At 41.9% G+C, this 22849-nt stretch overlaps 1 protein-coding gene across 1 annotated transcript in view; it reads left to right on the plus strand.

The window, feature by feature from the left end:
- The window catches only part of EXT1 (exostosin glycosyltransferase 1), a 176226-nt gene that overhangs the window by 144841 nt on the left and 8536 nt on the right, over positions 1–22849 (plus strand). The window contains exons 2-8 of the mRNA XM_027645552.1: positions 2865–2958; positions 5572–5679; positions 9361–9480; positions 14456–14588; positions 15912–16030; positions 16753–16848; positions 19767–19856. Coding sequence (XP_027501353.1) covers positions 2865–2958; positions 5572–5679; positions 9361–9480; positions 14456–14588; positions 15912–16030; positions 16753–16848; positions 19767–19856 — 760 coding nt within the window. The remainder of the gene's footprint in view (positions 1–2864; positions 2959–5571; positions 5680–9360; positions 9481–14455; positions 14589–15911; positions 16031–16752; positions 16849–19766; positions 19857–22849) is intronic.

Genomic DNA, 22849 nt, shown 5'->3' on the forward strand with positions numbered 1-22849 from the left:
CTTTAATCATAGAGATTATCTCACTGACTTCATTGAAAGTATTTGAAGTCAGAGTAAGGGAAGTGCAGAGATGCTTCTAGGTATACGCTGTTTGCTTTCTATGTGGAAAAAATTGCCAATCATACATAAACAATTTTACCTTCCTGACAAAAGCCTGGCAAAACTCAAACCTCCTGTTGTGTGTGTGATTCCTACTGAGCCAAATGAGAAGAAGTCTGAAACTGAAAGTTGCCTTGACACCTTCTGTCCCTGCCATGGCCTGTGGGCTGGAGTTTCATTTACCTGGTGACATTTTTGTGGCCAAGGTCTCCTCCAAATGCTGCCTGGCAGTCTGAGAAAAATATGAAACTCTCTCTGCTGCAACCTCTACTCTGAGATGCTGTTTGGTACATGTAAATTATTTCCTCCAGAAGCAACGCTTCAAATTACATACACTCTGTCAAGTGCTTGCAACTTGACAGAGATGGTTTTGTATTTGTGGCTGGCTGCATGTGTTGTGTAAAAGGTGTTTCCAAATTAATATGTAAACATACTGGTCAATCTTCTGTCTTCCACCTAAGGCAGGGTGCCCTCGTTGCTTTGCACACTACCCATGAACTAGTAGGAGTAAAAGTAGCTCCTTGTGTTCATGGATTTCAAATAGATGCTTGATCTTGGAGTCATCTTTGAGGGGATTAAACTGAAAATTGATCCCTTATCACTGTGCTCAAAATCCTGTTGAGTCACCTTAAGGCATTTTGGTTGAAATTGCAGGGAAATTTGTTCAATAGAAAAATCTCTGGTGTGGTTCATTCACTGCAGCAGTTCTTGATGGATATCGCTTTAGTCTGGATGTGCTCCTTTTGTATTTGTGGGTTCTCCCCGAAGTGAGTAAATTTTTGGGAAATTTTGTGCCGATATATCAAGATTAGGATGAGGCTTTCTGTGTTCATATGATGTAGATAAATTGCTTGATAACCATGAACTGTGCTATTACACAGCTCAGCAATAAATCACATCTTAAGTTTTAAAAGGCACAAATGGGAGCAAGATGCTAACTGGTTTCCAGGTGGAAAACGGTCAACAAAATCCTTTTCGTTTTTTTTCCTTTTGTATAACTATCCTAATATCAGCAAGTTAGATATGAAAGAAAAGGTGCCCAATATAGGATGTCCCTGGGATATGGAGGACTCACTTGCAGTGGTCTTGCTCTCTGCATTTCTTTGTGTTCTGGTTTTGCCATCAATGTTTTGTGGATAATATTGCATTCTGGGATATTAATAGGATTTTACATTTTTAGCAAGCTAATGATGGGGAACTTCTGACTGGTGTATTCTAGCCTTACAGGGTATTCTATTTTTGATATTTATTAACATTTTCTGTCATACAATATACAGCAAAAGCAATGAGCTTCAGACGTCTCGATATGTAAAAAAGGAATGCTTAAAAATGGCACCTATTTTTTTTTTTTTTTTTTTGGTATTCCAGTTTCCTAAGATTTTTTACCTGTGTGCTGTGTCAGTGCTGACTGGTGAGCTGGGACATGGCTGCCAATCTTTATCCCACACAGAGAAAAAGAAATTGCCACTCAGATGGAATATGTATATATGCATTTTAACCAAAGTTGAGATAGAATTTAAAAAATAAAAAGGGACTTTGAAGTCTGTTTTGTAGTTTTAATTAATGCAATGAGGGTTTTTATTTTACTCTCAGTGGAGATAATCTTAATCCATTCACAGTGACCTTTTCTTGTGCAAATTAGCTATACACGCTTGTTTAAGCAAATGGGCCTTTGCAAGATGTCTCTTCCTAAAGACAGAGCTTATAATTGAAAATTGGCTTACTCCCATCTGTCTGGCCTGTGTGAGAATACAAATGGAGATCCCAACTTCTTTGTATATAGAATATAATCATGTATGTATGTATATACATACACAGACACACGCAGAAAAAAACTGCTCTGCCTGCAGGCCATGGTAAAATTACATTATTAGTGATAGAAAATTTCAGTGCTGCCAGTTGCTGTCAAAATAACATCTATCTGCAGGGTCCAGGACCTTCTGGAGAACAGAGGGTGTTCAGTCTGTATCCTTTTGACTCAGACAAGGTTGATGCCATTCACAGTTCCATGGGTTGGTTTGCCAGAAGTACAATTAGCTAATAACAGCCTGGAAACTGTTAGGATTTGATGTGTGTTTTTTGTGAATGGTTTTGCAGTGATTGATGGAATTGAAAAAAAAAAAAAAAACAAAAGTGTCTATGAGCACTTTCATTCAGAGGAGAAGGAGTCATTGCAACTATGTGGTTAATTGCCAAAATTTGGCAGTTTATCCCTCTCACCACTCTTAACAATAACCGCCAAGTGAGTCATTGTAAACCCCATGCCTTTTTAATGCCTGCTTGATAAGGGAAGATTTCTTTGGCATAGTTTGAAATTTTTTTGCTTTGTACAAACCTCTTGTGCAGCCATGAACACAGTTCTGCATGACTTTGACTAAATCTGAATAGAAATCAGGGTCACAGAAGTGCCACAACAATGCTTTAGGTATCAAAACATTTAATATTTGTTGTTAGAAGTCATGCAAGGCTGTTTATATAGAAATGGCTCATTATTGCAAAGGCAAAATTATTTCCTTATCAATTTCATTACCAGTCTCCCCAGCTTTCTCCCATGGTGGTTGCTCCTGAGGATGAACAAAAAGGAGCCAGGGTGATGGCTGACACACATGCAGGGATGGAGCTAGTTAACCTGGTGGTAAACAGTCTTGGTTGGGGATGATTTTATCCAGATGTGTCTGTTTCAGCAGCTGCTTACATTTTCATGCCCAGTTACTCTAGGACTCACCACTAATTGAATTTTCTCTTTTCTCCCCTGTTCTTGTTAGGTATGATTACCGTGAAATGCTGCACAATGCCACTTTCTGTCTGGTTCCCCGTGGCCGCAGGCTTGGCTCTTTCAGGTTTCTGGAGGCCTTGCAGGTAAGAGCTGGAGTTTAAAGCAATAGCTACACTGGCTGCAATTCGGTATGCAATAGCAAGGAGGTGGGGAGGAGGGAAATGTGTTTCATTTCCCTGGTGGACAGTAATCCACTTTGCAAAAGCCTCTATTCATACTTCTGGAGCAATTGGCAGCTTCTTCCCAGGAGGGTCTGAGCACTGAGCTCATCTGAAGGTTGAATTGCTTTACCTCCAGGAAGAGGGTTTCCCTGGATGTGGTGAGACTGAGAGATTGGACCGGTTTCGAGCAGTATTTTATCAAGCTGTGAGACTTCCCGTGGGAGACACTGGCCTTTACAAGTAAGCCCCAGGGCAGCAAAAATAGCTTTTTGTTTTCACTTATGCCAAAACAGACCTGCTTATGCGTTGCCAGTTTTGAGATGGTACTTACTGAACATGCAGAAGGTGGCCTGGAGGGGGTAAAGCTCCAGATGGAAGCTTTACACGAAGATGGATATAGGCTGATCTCAGGGAGCGCACATGAATCCCCTTCAACTTTTAAAAACATTTTGGTTAGTGGTCTCCCTTTTTTGCTGTGGGCCAGCAGCAGAAGGAAATGACAAAAGGTTCTGGAGTCACTGTGGCAGTGTGCCTGGCAGCACAGTGATCAAGCCTGACATTGGCCTACTCCAGCTGCAGGTAGTGTGACTTTTCTTTTTGGCAAGATTCAGCTCAGCCTGGGATCCTGGATCTTCAGTCAGCGATACAGCATGGTTGTATCTAGGACTGGCATCTGGATTGTCGTGGGGGCTGAAGTGGAGAGAAGGAGATGCTGAGGCACTTCTTGGTTTTAGTGAGACAGCAAATCTGACTAAAGAAGACACCTTACAGGGTCCTGCCTCTGGGAGTTCTTCTGCCATTTGGGAAGTATCCCAGCATTGACAGTAAAGCTGTCATCACATCCCTTTTCTTCATTAACCACAAAATGTCCCAGACATACTCTCTAACGGTACTGTTTACTGCAATGCAGAGCAGGATTCAGCTACCTAAGTGTAGGTATATGATGTCATTTTAGAAGCCCAGAAAGGTAACTCCCAGAAAACCTTCTGGATTTCTGCTGCTTCTCCAGAAGGTCTCCAGTAGATCCTGTATCATATCTTCCAGCCTTTGATAGGTTTCTTGGGTACTATGGATGCTCTGGACACTTGGGTTTAACCACTGAAGCCAGCACTGAAGCAGGTTTGGCATCCAAGTTCAGGACTGTCACTTACCTCTTTTTTCTACTCAGGAGGAGATTTATAGCCAGCAAAGAGCTATTCCCTCTCTAGTCTCTGGAGGAAGAAGTGAGACTGGCTTATATGGGATGACATGTCACTTCAGATCTTTCAGAAGGGCACTGCTCAGCTCTTCTCTCATCTAGTCCCCAAGTCATGCAGCTTCTGTTAGATACATCATCTCTGGAGGAGAAAACAGGGACCATACCTCACTGTACAGAACTTGAAGGCTCCAGCTTAATGATAAAATGCACGCACCAAGGATTTTCCTAGCAGGCTACCAGCAGTATTCACCAATTATGATGGATTCCCAATTTCTGTCTGGATCCAGGGCATGTTGAAAGGCCTGATCCACATTAGTGGAATGTTTTAAACATGAAAACATATTGCTAAGTGTTTTCTGGTTGTTTTTTTTTTCATACACTGATGTAATTTCCTTACAGAAGGTCACAATTCTTTACACAGGATAAGCACTCCTGTAATGCAGACTTGACCGGTCTAAGATGCTGTGTGTGATACATGTTACCAAGGAAGGTACAGCAGTCTTTTGGGAGATGAGGGGAGGTCTGGACCAAATTCAGAGCTCTTAAGCTTAGCTTGATCCAAAAGAAACTGAACCAGAGCACAGGCTTGCTACAAATCCTCTGGTACTAGTTTCTTTCATCACTTCGGGAGATTTTTGGTTTGGATCTTACCTTGTGATTGAGCTGACCAGAACCTAGTAGTGATCGTTTGTTTATGGAAATACTGACCTGTTTACTAAATATTTACAGACTCTCTGTACAGAGGAATTTGTACAACTCTTAGAAGATTAAATAGGTTAGACAGATCATGCTGGTATGAAATAGATATTAAATGTATATGTCTTTTGTTTGTTTTAAGACATAAAGCAGTTCTTATTTTTGTAGACAGGTGATGACGGATGAGTTATGTTTGTGCAGTTGCCTCTGTTTGGAGGGTTGATATCATAAAGGATAGGGAATTCACTCCTCCCTTCTGGGAAAGGTGCTCTAGAATTAAATATGACCTGTATTTTCTGTAGAGTTGCATAGCAACATGATATAAAAATGGTTCACAAAGCAGCAAGGGGGGTCATGATTTTTTATTAAATTCTCCAGTGTTATATCTACAGCATGTAACAGTTCTGCCCTTGTCTGGCAGTGTAAGCACCAGATTGCAAACTCCACTCTCCATGCAAAGCCCACCTTCAGTGCATATGAGTAAGCACAAAATGGAAAACCATAATCCCTTGGGCTGCCCTCCTGTGGATTCTGGCTTCTGGTGTTCTTTGCCGTGTTGCCTGTCCTGAGCTTGTGCAGAAAACAGGGATCATGGTGTTGGTGAAAACGTCAGGTAACCATCCTCCTCTGTGTCCCTGCAGGCCGCCTGTGTCCCAGTCATGCTCAGCAATGGATGGGAGTTGCCGTTCTCGGAAGTGATTGATTGGAACCAAGCTGCCATCATAGGCGATGAGAGATTGTTATTACAGGTAAGGAAAAGACCACGGCCTTCAGCAGATCAGGTGATTATTGCTGCCACCATCTAAATGGACAGGGAAGATGAATCCAAAAGGTCAGGACTATAAAGGAACTTTTATCATGAAGGGATTGTCTGTGTCACACCGGGCTGTGAACTCATTTAATATGACATCATTCATTTTTTGACCTGGAGGTCATTGCAGACACCAGGCCACACTCTTAAATGCACTCCTAAACTTTTATTTTTGCAAAGAGCATGAAATCTCTTCTGGTGTGGAGCACTCAGATGCCAATCTGAGGCAGAGCTGTCCTGGTCCAGGTGCTGTGATGAAAGATAGAATGTTTGAGGGCAGGTTCTGCTCCAGTCCTTCAGAAATAGTTTATCCTCAGGTGTCCCGCAGCACTGGGAATCCTCAGAAAAGCAGATATTTTCTCAGGCAGGAATTATCACGCAATAGTTCGGTGGGAAGTTGCATCTGTCCCTGTTCTGATGTGTGGAACATTGCTTTCTGAAGCAGTGTTCATGTCACTTATTGTTAATCTTGAGATCATAGAACAAAAGTCGGCTGAGAAGTTACACATTCCCTGCTCCCTTCAGCATCTACTTTGGTTTTAAATTCACTAGGATTATTTTTTTTTTCAGCTACCTTAATGGATTTTATAGTATATATATATGTTTATGTATATGTATATATATATATATATTCTGTAAAGTATGTGGAGAAGTTGATGTTAGGAGAAGTTCTTGAAAAACTGTTTTCCTCAAAGTAGCATTTGATAAATCTCCGTTGCCCAGCATGAAGCTGAGTACCACAAGATCTGGAATAACCACTGAATAACCACTAAATAGCCACTAAGAGTTTTATTTATCATTGAGTTTAGTATCATCCACAGAGAGAAGCCCTCAAAGGTACAGGTGCCATGGCACCCCCAAAACAAAGTATCTTTAAAAATCTCGTTTCATGCCTCTTAACTTGTCTCAGGAAGTAAATATTTGTGAAGAACTGGTCTTGCAAGCCTTGCAAAGTGTTGCTTATTCTATTTAATGTGATACTAGCTACAAATATAAAAGGACCATTTGATTTTTGCTTTTGTGGACAGCACGTCTTTCTGAGCAAAATTATGTCTCTCTTTAAATAATAATAATTTTCTGATCTTCGTGCTTTCCGGTAACATGCCATTCGTTCACTTCACAGCTGCTTCCATATTGAACAGCTACTGCACCGTTATTAACAGTGTTTTTAAAGAGCTGGCAGAGGGCCTGAATGTCTGCTCTGGGAAATGTTTTTGTTATGTTACAGTTTTTCATTTCCTGTTTGAGAGCAACTCGGATGTTTTTATTTGCATATTCTCCTCATCATAGTGCTGGGAGAGCTTAATCCAGCCTTTCTGCATTTATTTGTGCAGGGTGGTTTTTCCCTCCCCCCTACTCATTGCTGAAATGACCTTTTATTAATGTTCTAATAATTCCAGTGTAATCATGCCAGATTAATATTAATACATCATTTTGCCCACCTGTCTTTCTGGACAAGTAGATTAAAACTAATAGGCAAATGCAGTTAAAATGGGAGCTCTGATTTTTCTTTCCAGCTGTTGTAACAGAGCCCACACCAAGGCCTTTTTTTAACCTTGACACTGTGTTTGCTGGCACTCACAAACATGGTGTGGTGTGTAAAATCATAACTTCTTGCAGTAACCTTCGCAGTCTGAGCAGCCTTCCCTTTCAAAAAGTATAGTTGGGAATGAGTATTGATTTTATTTGTTGCTTACACACGTACACACACAGACCCAAGGTTGCACATATTGCAATGAAATTTTAAGTTTATTGAAAAATGCTGTAGTGCCTCTCTGAAGTGACGTTAATCTTGTCTTCGCTGCTGATAATGTTCCTGGGTATGGTTAATACACATCTGTGCAGCCAGTAGAGGTAATGTTCGTTATCCCTCTACTTATTGGGACACATCACAAATAGTGATGTGATCACTTAGAAAAACATGTTTCCAACTTCTGTCTTCCATACTAGTTTTGCAGGGAATATTTTACCTAAAGACCTATATTTTACTTAAAGGGCCTGTAGCAAAGGAATGTAAAGTAGCATCTTCAACAATCTGACCTTTTTCTTCTGCTCCACCTTGCTGCAGTGCCAAGTCTCTCATAAGCTCAAATTCTGTATTGCATTAGCAGTGTCTCTAAGATGGTGGTCTAATAGTTGAAGGGCTGAGCGAGCAAAGATGTTTCATCTAACACTGCACCCAACGGAGCCATGAACAAAGTGTCCATACCTGGTTACAAACTCTGCAGTAAAGAACTTGCTGATTCTTGTGAAAATTTTTTACATATAAATTCTTAAAATATCAAATTTTCTTCAGGAAAAAGGTTTCATGTGAAATCATTTGATTCGAGAACATGTGAAAGCAAATAGTGATCACTGCCACATCTCAGAATATTTTAGGAATAAGCAAAGTGTGGGAAAGAATAGGATGTGGTGGGTTGCAGGCAAACTTCAGAATAAGCTGGGATACACAAGAACTAACACACAACCCAGGTATATGCTTTTACAGCTAATGACTCAGGTAAAAAATTTATGAGAAATGAGTGTCTGAGAAAAAGATGGTCTATTTTAACGGTTGGACTCGATGATCTTAGAGGTCTTTTCCAACCTAAATAAATCTATGATTCCATTTAGAAATCAAAAAAAATGTAGGTGTAAAAGCACAACTCTTCATTGCTAGAAAAAATGAACACAAATCAGCAACATATCCTCTATGCCTTTTTGCTGCTGTGAGTAGCCAATTACAGTGAAATTCCCTTGGTAATGTCAGTTTGTGTTGTCCAAGTGGGGTACTGGAGGCCTTGGTTAAAGTCCTAAGTTAAAGCATGGCATGTATGTACATTAGTTTCACTCCAGTGTGGAAGAAGGACGTGGGGATAGGGAAGGATGTAGACATAAAGCCCTTGCCTTCTCGTCTAGTGAGCAGTTACATTTTTTAAAGGAAAAGCACTGCAGAAAGACAATTTGGGGTTTATTTGTAAGGCAATTTATACCACAATTAATATGTGGATTTAATGGAAAGGGGGGAAAAATAAGCACTGTTTTCCCTTGTGAATAACATGTGTTGTAGAAGACGTTATTCTTTCCACCTTCGGTAATTAGTAAAATGCAATTTGATCCACAGGCTCCCAAAAAGTGGAGTCTTACTTAAGATGCTGCTGTGTTTTCTTTAGGGCACGTAGCATTGCCATGCTGTGGTAAATGCAATTCCAGATCCCTTTAATATACTTTGAATGTGGGGATTATTGTTGAACTCTCAAGACCTGCAGGTACTAGGTTGTTAAAATACTAGTCCACAAAGAGCTTCGTGAGATTAAAAGCATGAGGAGTGTATGGAGGAGCTCCTTACTGTGCCACACCACAACGCTACAGGGGGGCAGCTTTTTACCATAAAACAACCAAAAACTAAAAGAAAGCAGATTTAAAAAGAAAAATCATATATTCAGTGCCAGAGGTTATAAAGGGTTGTGTCTCATTCATTTTACATCAAGGCTTTAACTGTCGACACACATCTCTGTTGGACAGGAGTGCTGAAGCTGTTCAGCTCACTAATAGAGGAGAGGACTTGTCAGCAGCATATTAATTTGATGAGATTGTGTTGTTTCTGAAGCCTCTGACTATATTGCATCTTGTGTTACAGATTCCTTCTACAATCAGGTCTATCCATCAGGATAAAATCCTAGCACTTAGACAGCAGACACAGTTCTTGTGGGAGGCTTATTTTTCTTCAGTTGAGAAGATTGTATTGACTACACTAGAGGTGAGTAAAAATTATCTGGGACCTTGCTAAGCCGTGAGATTTCTGTACCTGTCCAGCTGCTTCTGTCCTCAGCTGGTGTCAGACCTTGGTTTTCATGACATGTAGTTGGTCACTGGGAAAAAAGCTTGGCATCTTGATGAGTTTTCTCCCCTAAGGAAATACTTTCTTCATTATCAGAATCCGCATTAGAAAACTGACACAGTGAAAAATGGGAGCTACCCAACACATGGAAAAGTTGTCATGTGTGATCTTGACTTAGCAAGGCTTTATGGCTTATGAATCACTATCCTTGTCATTGGTAGTGAATGTATTTCTTAAGAAACCCTTCTGGAATTCGTTTTGGAAAAAATATTACCATGGAGCTCCTCCTTGACCATTCCTTAACATTTTGATGCCTTGTGATGGGGCTGTTGGTCTGGCTCAAGGAAAAAGGGGGGCTTGTAAATGCTGGGTCTTATCTTCACACGCAGGATAAAGGAAAGGCCTGATCATCCTTATAAATTATTAATAAATAATCATAATTAGACTGCTATTAGAGGGGGAGACAGATGATCTCAAATGTGGAGAGAATCCTTTCTGAATTCAGAGGCAGAGGAAAGATGAAAGGCTCTTTAGAAGTAGGGCCCAGGCTGCAATTTCAAAAGCAGGTTTCTTTTCTAATTGTTTTCCAATTTTTTGCATAAATTTCTGACACACTTCTACCACTGAAAAAGATTCACTTTGTAGGGGCAAATGCACTTGTCTTATGCTAATGCTTCTGCAATACCATCCATCTTTGTGCACAGTTGTAATGCACAGTTGTAATGCACAGTTGTAAAGTTCCACATTTCCCACTGTGCCTGCTTTCCCCTGAAAACTGCAAATGAGTGCTTCCGTCTGCAGTACAGGTTGCCCATGGCTGATCTGTCTCCAGCTGCTGCAAGACAGTCCCTTAGGTTTTTCTGTGCCAGTGAAGAAAACCAGCCAGGGAACATTTGCAGAGCCCCTGGCATAGCTGTCCTCACAATGCTCCCTCACCCTCAGAAGAGCATGTCTTCATCTGTGCTGCCTGTTGGGAACTGCTCTGCATCCTCAAACTCTTCGTAAGCCACTGATGAGGTGGTGATAATTATCACAGCCCACACCAGGATCAGACTCACAAAGCTGGAAGACCATGTGCCATAGCTTGCAGTCTAATTAGCCCTTACAGAAGTGCTCCCAGAGACCATCAGGTGCCTCACACATCATCTGCCCCTTCCCTGCATGCGCTCTGTTATCGTTAGGGATTGCTAAAAGGACAGGGGCACACTGCTCTCCCCATTGCCCTTCCCCTGCCTGTGCTGGGGCTGGTCTCAAGGGGGCGTAACCTGCAGCCCCCACAGCCTTGGTGTGCATTGAATCAAGTTCCAGCACTCACAGATGTGTCTTTAGTGCTGCTTTGAAATCCATTGGCCCATGTGGCTGCATGACTCCAAGGGGCAGCAAACCCCATAAAGCTGAAGCAGATGGGTAACCAGCAAGCTGGAGTTTCTGCTCAGAGTGCAAAAACTAAAAGACAAAAAACTTCCTGAAAGGCTTCCTGAAAGGTTTAGTTTAATGAAACCAATTAATGTATGCCTGGTCTTGAAGTTATGTTCTGGGTTTTTTCATTTGTTTGCAAGTGTAGTTTTGGTTTGAGATGTTTTTTGATTGTTTTTTAATTCAGGACTCTCAATTTTTTGAGACAGCTAAGAGGGACTCTGTTCTTATGAACAGATATTAATTTCACATTTCAACTTGCCTAAGTAAAGTCCTGAGTTAACTTTCCCTAGGAAAGGAGTAAAAGAGTTGAGAGCAATTTTTGGTGTCTGAAACCTGCAAGCAGTATATCGTCTTCTTAAAATCTGATGTCTGGAAGTAAATTCCTAGCAGGATTATTTTTTTCTGGTAGATGTGGTCCATCTTCTCTCTGACACTGTTGTGTCAGAGTGCTCTGATGATTCTAGATATCATCAGAATAATCACTTGCCTGCTAACTGCAGTGCCAGTGTATGTCTATGTCTGAGGATATCAGGACAGAAAAAATCTTCACCAGCTCAGATGTCTGCAAGGACATCACAGTCCTTTATCATGCATACCTGTGGAAACCGTAAGTCACATTTTAAGGTCCTTGATCTTCTCACAACATTTGGTGGCCTAAGCCAAAGAGCTCATAGTCCAAAATAAGAGGTTTGAATAATCTGGCCAGCAACCCCCTATTGCAGTCACAGAGGAACTCCCAGTGCCTTGGACGTGGTGTGGGATAGGAAACGATGCTCACAAGTGTCTATTGCAGACTGGTAAGTGGGAGTGCTGTGCTGCTGCAGACACCATCCATGCTCCAGGGTGTCTGCACTTTTTCAGCCTGGTCTTCTCCAAGAGCAAACCCAAAACATCCCTGCATCCCTGCACAGTGTGCTCAGCCCTCGGCTCAGGAAGAGAAGTGGAAAGAGACAGCACAAAGTACAGACAAGAAATATTGGATGCTTGGTTGGGACACTTTGAAAAGCAGCTATGATTAAGGCAATATGTGAACTTTTTGAAGTGTGAGGATGAGGGAGACAAAAATATTGGACTATTAATGCATTCCAAAAAGAAAAGGGAGATCTTGCCAGAGATCCTAACCCCTTTCTTCACTTATTAAACTTCCTGTCATGCCTCATCATTGGAGAAACCATGTAGTTGCTGTCTTCTCTGCAACATGTGCAACACTGTACACTCTATATTTTAATTCCTTGGTCCTCCATGTTATCCTTTTTTACACTTTTCTCTTTCTGCCAAGTTGTCTTTTGTCCTCTCTACCCTGACAGACAGGTTTCTTATGGATCAGGAGAATGATAAATTAGTGATCTGTTTGTTAACTGTGATGAACCATCAAGGCCAGCTCCTGAGCCTGGAGCAGAATCACGTTGGTGAGGTTTGTGTGCCTCACATGCACTGCAGGCTGTGTGTGCTCCATGGCACTGGGGCCCTGCTCCCCATTGGAGCTGCGCTGGCTTCGGGCACACTGAGGCGGCACTGAACAGGAGCCATGTGTTTCCCCTGCAGCCTTGTTGGCTACCAGCTAGTGGAAAACTCCACCGTCTGTGAAAACCTCCTGACCATGTAAATTCACAGACTTCTCCTTATCTGACTGTGCCCCAGTTCTGAGAAAGCAGGAGGGAGGAGCTGTAGTGTTTAGGCTTTGTGGTAAACACTCAAAAATATGTACTTTCTAGGTTCTGTCTTTGTTTAGTGGCATAATTTGCAGATGGGCAAACAGCAGTCATTGTCTGTGGTTTTTCCTCTCCCCACTGCCATGTGGGAGATCTGACAACTGATATACCTAACTTACCAAACAGAAATATTCAGATACATTCTTGTCAGTGATGAAACTACAGTCCTAAGTCTGTTATTCAAAAAAAAAAGAAAAAAGTTAAATTAACTCACTCATGTGAGTGAATTACTGCATATTAGCTATGGTAATTGGCTGTAGGCAAAATTTAGACAAGCATGCACTCAACATCTGCCCCAGTTTAGCAATACGTATATTGCCACCAGCAGTGGATTGTCTAGCACAATGTAACTGGTGTTTTAATCTTTTCTTGTCATGGCAATCAAAAATTCCAGGAAAACCACTGCTTGTGGCAACACTTATTCGTGTTCTGTATTGACCAAATGTCCCTGAACTCAGCAGCTTACAGATTTTTGAGCTTGGTTAGACTCCAGCAGCTGCTTTTGTGCTGTTTGTGGTGAGTCTTTTTGCTTGCTTTTGGTTTTCTTACACTTCGCTCCACCTTCAGACACATGAAATTTCACCTAGATACGCCTATGTTAAGGCCAGATGTGTTAGGTTAGGAGACCAACATGTTCTTGGCACTTGAGCCCTGTGCACTGCATAAACTACCAGTTAAGTGAAACATTGGGACATCACGGAAGACAAGCTGCAGAAGAAGGCAAGGCATTCCTTAGCCAGCCTGGGAGAAAATTCATTCTTTACCACCTCCTGGCCCTTTACAGTGTCCCATGTCCAGACCTGGAAGCTTCTTATGCTCTGAGGGAAGGCAAATCTGTAAGAACGTGTGGCTCAAGAGCCTACTGCACTTAAAAAGTTGCACTCATGTGGAGGCTGAACTTGTCCTGTTATAGCTTCCCACCACTGAATCTTATGTCTTTGCAAAAAGTTTAAAAAAATTCCCATCAGTGTAAGAACCATTCTGGTTCTTGCAATCAGACATCTGATGTGAAGCAACTGTAATTAGTTTCATAAATACATATTAATTGTATGAATTGTATGGCCTTGTACTTTTTTTTTTTTGGCTTGTGGTATTCTAGATGATGAAGTAGATGATCTAGCAATCTGTTCTGACCTTAAAAGCCTAGGAATCTATGTTTGTGGCCCTCTACAGAGACAGACAGTAGTTGCCAAGAGATCTTTTTCTGCTTCATCCAACAAGGAACTATTGCAGAACTGAGACGTGGAATCAGCAATGTATCTGAATACTAATATCCCTTTATAATTAAGCAAAACCTTATAATTAGTGCTGCCTGATTTGCTGCAAGTCTTTGTGGTTTTGAATGCTCTCATTATCTCCAAATAATACCTAGCTGTGTAATGCCATCTTCAAATAATTATCATCTGTGAGTTCTGGGTAGTAAAACTGACAATGAACTAATCAGGCTTACAACTGCTAAGATACTCTAATAGACAAAATATTTGACTTGAAATATAAAATGCTATAAATTGCGTGGTCCCCACGTCCACAGAGACTAATGAGATGTTCTGAAACCTATGGCACACAGCCTGAGCTGCTGAAGTGGTGTCAAGAGTGTTCAGGTTCTGAGTTCTTTTAAGAGAGATCAAGGAGGAATGTCTAGTAATTTGTGTGCCTCAGCTTTTTGCAAAATGGGTGATGATTCCAGTCAGCTGGAGTCCCTGAAACTTCTACTAGTGACTATGATAGTCTATTTAAAAATTGTTACTTCTCTTGTTTTTCAGATTATTCAGGACAGAATATTTAAGCACATATCACGTAACAGCTTAATATGGAACAAACATCCTGGAGGGTTATTTGTACTGCCACAGTATTCCTCATATCTGGGAGACTTTCCTTACTACTATGCTAATCTCGGTGAGTGAATCCTTGCTATAATGTAGTAGCATTTGGAATTTCTAGTGGAAATTTGAAATTTAGTCTTTGAGTAGCATGTGCCAAGTGACTTGCCGTTTGTTTGTAGTTAATGGTGCCTTTCGTTTATCCTGTCTTCCCTGCCCACTGTAGACTGGAATGTCTCTGACTCATCAACATGCATCATATGTCTCTCCCTTGCAAAGATTTTTTAAAAAAAAAATCTATGTCCCTTCATACTTTTCAGTTGCTGGTAATGAATGCCTGAGTTGCTGATGCATTCATGGCCTGAGGGGACATAAGAGGAGTAGCTTTTTCCTTTCTTTGTTTATTCGTGCTTGGCAAATTGGAAAAGTGGTAATTTACCCATGACACTTGTTATTGGAGTGCACAGTTGGTATGGATTTATTCTCCATACGATGTGTCTTCATATGGATCCCACTAGAAGGAATGAATAGGGCTTAGGTTCATGGCTTTTTCCTGGAGCAGAGCTTGAACAATGAGTTCTGCAGGCAAATGTGCCTACAAGCTGAAGTGATCCTGCTTACTAGAAGGCTGCTACTTTTGGCTCAGCCTGTGCCATCCCACTTCTGTGGTTCTGTACTGCTCACCTACTAAAAATTCACAGTTACTGTGTTAAAAAGGGGAGAAGAAGGTTTCTGTGATAATTTTGATGAAAAATGACTGTGACCCCACATAGATGAATTTAGATGAGGTTGAGAGCGTTAATGAAGGACAGACACCAGCAGGATCTGTTATTTCAGGCAGAAAAGGAAATCATAGTGAGACAAAAATATCAGAATGGAAGGCAAGCAGAATTATCAGCTCAGGAGGTAATCGATGATGCATGTGGAGGGGAATCAACCCAGAAAGAGCAAAAATCTGTCAGAGACTAATGGAACTGAGGAAACTGAACAAGCTTCTGGAAGTTATGGAGATAGTCTGTAGAAAACACCAAGCATCCAGAGCCAGGCAGTAAAACAGAGCCTGTCTCAAGAAGGACATTTGACTGAACAAACTAGATGTCAATATTATCTGTGGGACAAACTGGATGGAAGAAAGATTGCAGGACATCTCTGGAAATAGTGAGTAAGAAAAGGCAATAGTTGTCTTGGAGTCAGGTATTTCAGAGGGTGTGGGAGTTAACAGGAAGTGTGATCTCCTCATCTGGTATCCTAGTATCTGAGATGAAGGAACATGGCCTAAAAAAACATGGCAAGGTTTACATTAAGTGCACGTTGTTTTTTCCATCTCTGGAGTCCTTTAATCTGTACTAACTGGAGTGGTTTTGTCTTTACTGAACACGTATGTATCTCTTCACTTCAGGTCTGAAGCCTCTTTCCACATTCACTGCCGTTATCCACGCAGTAACTCCCCTGGTTTCCCAATCTCAGCCTGTGCTGAAACTCCTGGTTGCTGTAGCCAAGTCCCAGTACTGTGCACAGGTAAGCAGCACTGTTTGGCTGTCAGTCCCAACAGAGAAAAACCACCCTGACAGGAATGAAGAGCCTGGTGACTCAGCCCTGTTTCAACCCCCTGTTTCAATTCTGATGTTTCTTTCCTCTGAGATTTCTGCTATCTGTGACCTACATGCATGGGAAACAAAAGTTCTGAGTATAATGGGAGTGGAATAGAGATAGTAATTAAACCCTTTTGTTACATGAGACAAGTAAAATAATGACTGCACTTTAAAGATCAACATTGTATGTGCTGCAAGCTGCAAAAGGATGTCTGTGCCTCAAGAGCTGCTGTGTGATCTTCCTTCCTCCTGCTGTGGCTCTTAGACTTATCAGTGCCAGGATTTTGGCTTCTCTAAAAGAAACCCTGAGGAGTTCAGTAGGAGCACCCTCTTGCAGTGGAGTGTCACAAGTGATTTTGCCTTTAATGAGAACCAAAGTAAATCAGTGACATCCATATGACCTGGCCGAGACAGAGACTTCCCAAGTTCCTGTCTGGTCTATATTTGCCTGAGAGGATGTATATTGTAAGTAGTCAGGTTGGGTGAAATTACTGTAGGAAGTGTTACTTTTATACATATTTGTACCATTGTTTTTGATTTTGAAATTCCTGATTTGAATTTAACATGTCTGTCTGGAGATCTGGAACCTTAGTGTTTGGACTGCATTGCCACAAAGGTCTCTGATCATGGTCCAATACTCTCTTTCAGATTATTGTTTTATGGAATTGTGATAAACCTCTCCCAGCCAAACACCGCTGGCCTGCCACTTCTGTGCCTGTCATAGTTATCGAAGGAGAGAGCAAGGTAGGTGGAGGGAAGCATAGTAAAATGCTGCCTATATTCTCCAATGAAATAAGAATTTATTTTTCTGGCTGCTTTGGTGAAAGCTTCATAGTTCCCAACTATGTGACAGCTCCTTTCTATTCCTTAGCCTTTTGTACCAGCTTGGTCACAGATTTGTGTTTCATACATGGGCCCTGTGCTCACAGAAGTCATCAGCGTGGCAATTAATGCCTTGAATCTGAGATTCACAGATGGGACCCAGTTTTGAAATGTGGTCCCGAGAGTAGGTAGTGCTGATCCCATCTGTGGAGATTTCTGCCTCTCTGGAAGTGCATGAAGGTAGTGATGCAGCTTCAGCATTGAGTCTGAGCAGTCAGATGCAAGACTTGGGGGTCAGCTGTGAACTCAAAAGCAGAGGAAAAGATGAGAACTAGCCTTTGAAAAGTGCCTTTTCTTATGGTCTTGCGGGGTACTGATGCCAGTGATGGGGTCTTACCATCAATAAAAAAGGAAGGGACAAGGGACATGGGCACGTGTGGGAGCAAAATCACCACATCATCTCTTGCTGTGCAACACACGTTTGTTTGTACTTTCACAAAGTCAAAACAGACAGCATCAGATGGGAAAAGAATGGGTTTTTAAAATCCACACTGATGTGGATGATTCCTTTACAATGAGAGAAGCAAGACTTGCCTCGAGACACTGAAACAGATTTGGGCTGGTCCCCTCTGCAGTCACTGTCAGCTGGCTCTTGAGCTCTGCACTGGCAAAGGAAACTTTAAGTTGCTTTGGCTGTACAATCCTATTTTGAATTTATAATCCTCTCTTTGGTCTTTTCCCCCTGTCACCTTAACAAGGGGAGAGAGGGAGCCTTGCAAAGTTGGCAGCTAAGGCTCTCACCTTAGCTAGCCATGTAAACAGTATCAGGAGAGTTGCTGCAGGGCCAAGAAAGGCTATGGTGATTTCTGAACCTTTTGATTGTTCTGGGGTTTTTTAATTTTCTTTTTGTAAAACTTGCAGATGTGAGATAGAGGAGAAAATCTCTGACCAGTTCTACAGTGTTTGTAGAAATTGGCCCCAGGCACTGTTTAGATTCCAAGTGAGTCTCCTGAGTACACAAAGGTGTGTTTATACTGGACAGTCTCTTCCCTCTAATATCCCAACGTATGCCAAATGGCTTCGTGCATGGAAAGCTGTTTGTTTGGACAAAGCTTGTGGAGCCAGAGCAGTGCAATTTAAAGGTTTCATAAAGGAACTGCTTTTCATCTCCAGACTTAACTGAAACATACTGGCAGGCACATTACTCTGTGCGGGTGATCGCAGAGGTCTGCTTTTACCTAACCTTAACTCTTCCCCATGAAATCAAGAGATATTATCACACCCATTTTACAAAAGGTAGCTTTAGCTATGAAACAAATACATGCCTAGTCCCGGCTGTTGTACTATTTGACAATTTCACATGGTCTGTAAAAGATCAGAGGTGAGAATGCAGGTCTCCTGCCGGCTGCTTGCTCTGCTTTGCCTTAGTGTAAGCAAAGCAAAACCATCAACCTCAGCCAAATCTCGTACCAGCCATCGCCTCCCCAGAACAAGGCCATTGTAGCAATGAAGAGATACTCTCCAGACAGACATTGTGAACATCCTGATTACGGAGACAGAGCTTTCTCTGAATCAAGGCATAGATTCTGAAGACTTGCTCCCAAACACGTTGCAGGGGATGCAGAACTGACAGTGTCCATTATGAGAGATGTATAAAACTCCTCCATGTCTCTGTTTCCTTATAGTGGTTTCCTCTTGCTGGGCTTGACTTTTGTAGTGGTTTTTTGGATTAATGAATAGGAAAAGAAGTCTAGTGACTAGCCAGACTATTTTTCCTAGCAAATGAGGGAAAAAAATTGTGTTGTGTCCTTGTTACATCAGCTTTCCAAAGGTGCTAATTAGTCTGCTAAGGAAACCATATAGATTTTCATTTCTTGCTATTATCTTTTTGATCCAGCTTTCCCATCTATTTCCTGTTAGTTTGAGGACCATGCTACCATATCTTTCCAAAGCTTATACTGCATATAGGTTTTATATGTATAGAATGGTTTGGGTTGGAACGGACCTTAAAGATCATCTAGTGCCAACCTGCCTACCATGGGCAAGGACACCTCTCACACTAGACCAGGTTGCTCAGAGCTCCATCCAGCCTGGCCTTGAACACTTCCAGGGATGGGGCATCTACAGCTTCTCTGGGCAACCTGTTTCAGTGCCTCACTACCCTCACAGTAAAGAATTTTTCCTAATATCTAACCTAAACTTACTCTCTGTCTGTTTGAAGCCATTCCTCCTTGTCCTGTCACTCCATCTTTCTTGTTGGCTCCCTTCAGGTACTGGAAGGTTACTTAGAATGTGACTTTTTAAAAAGCTACAACACCTATATAATTCTTGATGCAAATAAAACTCGATACATGTGTTCTATAGCATGTTCTCCTTTTTTGACAGGGAATGTTGCACCATCCTGGTACTGTAACATCCTTCACACACAGTCTGGGCTGCTTGGCTTCCCAGCTGCGTAGCCTTATGAATGCTGCAAAGTCCTTCTCAGTGAGGGACAGTCTTAGCTACCAGGGAAAATGTCCTCTCCAAAGAAGCTGTAGGTACATCTAATTCTCAGTATGGACCATTACAGTTTCTCACAAAAGGAAAGCACCCTACTCCAAAGAGGGAGGTCTTTTCAGAAATTACTCCTCAGATAGAAGGTATTGCCTGACTGCTGGGGTGACAAAAATGACACTCCTTCACTCTTGAGCTGAAGAGTCCCTTCCATCAGACAGAAATATGCCATGTACCTCAGACAAGAGGAAATAAGAGTGAGGAATAAAATGGAGTATTTACCTTGGAACTGAGTACTTCAAGTGATTTTTATTTTCTCCCCTTCCTGCCTTGGATACTCACAGGTTATGAGCAGTCGCTTCCTGCCCTACGACAACATAGTGACAGATGCAGTGCTAAGCCTGGATGAGGACACCGTGCTTTCAACCACTGAGGTAAGGGTCTCTGTCATGCTGGGAGACTGCTTGGCTCCTGGGCTCAGCCTGAGCACAGCAGATATGCCCTTCTCTGGGCTTTGCCAGTGAGTAAATGTTATAAGATTTCCTGCCACACTCCTCAAATTTAACGTGTTGCACTTGTTTCAGCAATGCTGCCACTGCCTGCCATCAGAGGAGCTTTTCGCCCTGGTTAATTGGCTCATCATTAGCATATGGTTCTTCCGTTCTTTATTATTTTAGTAACATAGCTGCAGGCGGGTGTAGGCAGCCAAGAGCAGTCAGCTTTAATATTCTGTTCTCACTTTTCTGATTGGGGTAACTTCCCCCCTCCCTACGTTATCAGTAGGGTGTAGGTGGAGAAGGAAGGGTTGTCAGCAGCAGGGGACTGCTATCGCTCTAAAAGACAGCAGTGCCACCCTAATGAAGGATTTCACTGAGGAATGTTCTTTCACCATTGTGTCGGCCCATAAAATTGGAGATCTTTGCTAGTTTAGGTTCCTTGAGTGTTTGTGCCAAGAGCAAGATAGCACTAAGAAAAGAAAAATACTGTAGAAAACCAATTTTTACAACTGGGATGAGTATTGATTTCTAGAACCTCTTCCTGAGAACCACAAGGGAAACTGATGACACTTTATATAGAGTGCAATATTTGGGAAATACATTATTAATGATGGCCAGGGAATAGCTTGAAAAACTCGATTTTCTTTTTTTTTTCCCTTTTTTCCTCCATGTTCATAGCCATTCCCCTCTCCTCACTTCACCTTTATAAAAATGCATTTTTGTCAGTGGTGGAGATGCTACCACTACTTATATATCAGTGAACAAATGTGTAACATTAATCTTCAGTCACTGCTATATACCCTGTGATGTTACTGAATTTGTTCTAAATTGATGAGATTGCAACTGCTCTTCTTCTCTGTACGGATGTTGTGCTGTGGTTAGGCTGCTCCAGAAAGACACACAGTAGCCCTCTTTTGCTTCACAAATGGAAGAAATAGTTGACATTGAATCTATTTCGTACCAAGGTTACACCTTGATAGTTTCTGCTAGATAAGAAAGAATATGGCTGCTGCCAAAACACTTGTGTGCAAAGCCCTGCACAGCACAGTAAAAGGCATTTATCCTAGGACTGGAGTTCCCGAGCAGGTTGTTGCTCAGGAAGAAGGGTCTCATCTCAGCTGCCTTGGGGACCATGGTAAGACCTCTCAGAGACTTCATTGCCCTGAGGGGGTATTTACAGCAATTCCATGTGAATTCCATGAGGTTTTGGGGCTTTGTTTTGTTTTAACTGATACTTATTCGTCATCCAAACTTTGGAATCATTTAAGCTTCTGGAACACATATGAAGTAAATAAATAGTGTTCCTCATTCCTCTTGGCCGTGTTTTACCCTAAACATTCTGAAATGCAAATATTTGTTGTTGTGTGAGACAACGTACATGTTTCTTTGTGGCTTCTTCCCTCCTGTGCGTAACTTGCAGTTGATCCTGTGTGTTTGTGCAGTGGCTGTTTGCTCTATGAGCTCATGGTTCCTGTGCTGCAGACAGAACCAGCTGGCCAGCTCTTGCCAGCACCCACCTTGCAGCTTTGGTGTGTCTCTGCCAGGGTGCCAGGGTCAGCAGCTCTCCTTGGTGGCTCTCCATGAAGAGCTGGTGGGCCTCCATTGCTTCGCTTCCCCCACTGTACAGCTTATGCAAATGCGGTGTGACATTTCCTTTGAAAATAGCTGCTCATGGGTGGTTGTTGTGGCAAAGCTTCAAGGCCCAGAGAAAGCAATTTAGGAATGTGGTCAAACACAGTCACATTCTCATTGAAAGGAGCAGTCACCAGGCACATCCTCTGGACTGTCCAGCCCTGGGGTAGTAAAGGTTTTCCATCCACAATGGAACAGCACGTAATTGCTCTGTGACGGGAGCTGTTCCACATGTGCAGAGGGATGTGTGCGTGAGTCGTGATCTGAAATCAGCACGGGTCAGTGATCCGGAGGTCTAAGAGACTGGCAGCTTGGTTGGATTTTCCTGCTGATCAGCTGAGAGTGGCAATGCTGCTGGAAATTATACAGGATGAGAACTGAGGGATTTTTTTAATAAAGGCAATTTACTCTTAGGGTGGTTGCTTTAGTGTGTCTCCCTGGTACAAGGACAGATAGTTGAAAGCACAAGAGAGGGCACTGAGTGCAGAAGCTTTATTATTTATTTAGTTTGAGATTCTCAGACTTCTCTAAAGAAAACAGATGTCACGTTTTATGGGAAAGGCCTTTATAGGGGAAAAAACTCTCTAGTTCTTTCATGTGGTATTGATCAGAACTATCACAACGGTAAGTGGTTTGTGCACATTGTCTTTCTAGTTGGCCTCAGATTCCTTGAAACAACTTTAAAGAAAATATCCAGTCCCTAACTTTGTGTTCCAGTCCATGTGTGACTCTTCTGTTTCATAAAAACACTTGTAAATGTGAGAAGTCTGACAGTAATCAACACGAAATGGGACTGTTCTCAGAGAAATTATTTTTTATCTAACCTCTACACCCTTGACTTTGGCTGCTCTCCTGGAAGACTTTTCAAACATTTTTGAGCAAGGTTTTAGGTCCCTCTGGTACTGGAGCAGCCCAATGTGCAGCACAGAAGCAAAGCTCTCGTTTTCTTGGGTTTGACTAGGACAATTCGTATCATCTTTAACTCATTTTAAAATAATTTTGTTCTAACTTGAGCTCCAAGTCTAAGCTGAAGTGGCGGGACTGCCAACCAACTTTTCGTTGTAGTTACCAAATTCTTTTCAGATATAATGCTGACAAGGTTTTTGCAAACTATCCCAGTCATCTCTTTCCTAGTATCACGAGGGTTTGTTTGGTGGGATGTTGGAGTAGCAGTGTCCTGTCACTTCTCAGTTCTCAGAGATTCGAGTTATTAAAATTGTTACAGCAAGACAATATAACAGAAAACCACCATTGGCAGCATTTGACATTCTCTTGTGGCTCATGCAGTATCAAGCATT

This window comes from Corapipo altera, unplaced genomic scaffold, assembly GCF_003945725.1.
Source record: "Corapipo altera isolate COAL_440 unplaced genomic scaffold, ASM394572v1 51, whole genome shotgun sequence".
In the NCBI taxonomy this organism is placed as follows: domain Eukaryota; kingdom Metazoa; phylum Chordata; class Aves; order Passeriformes; family Pipridae; genus Corapipo; species Corapipo altera.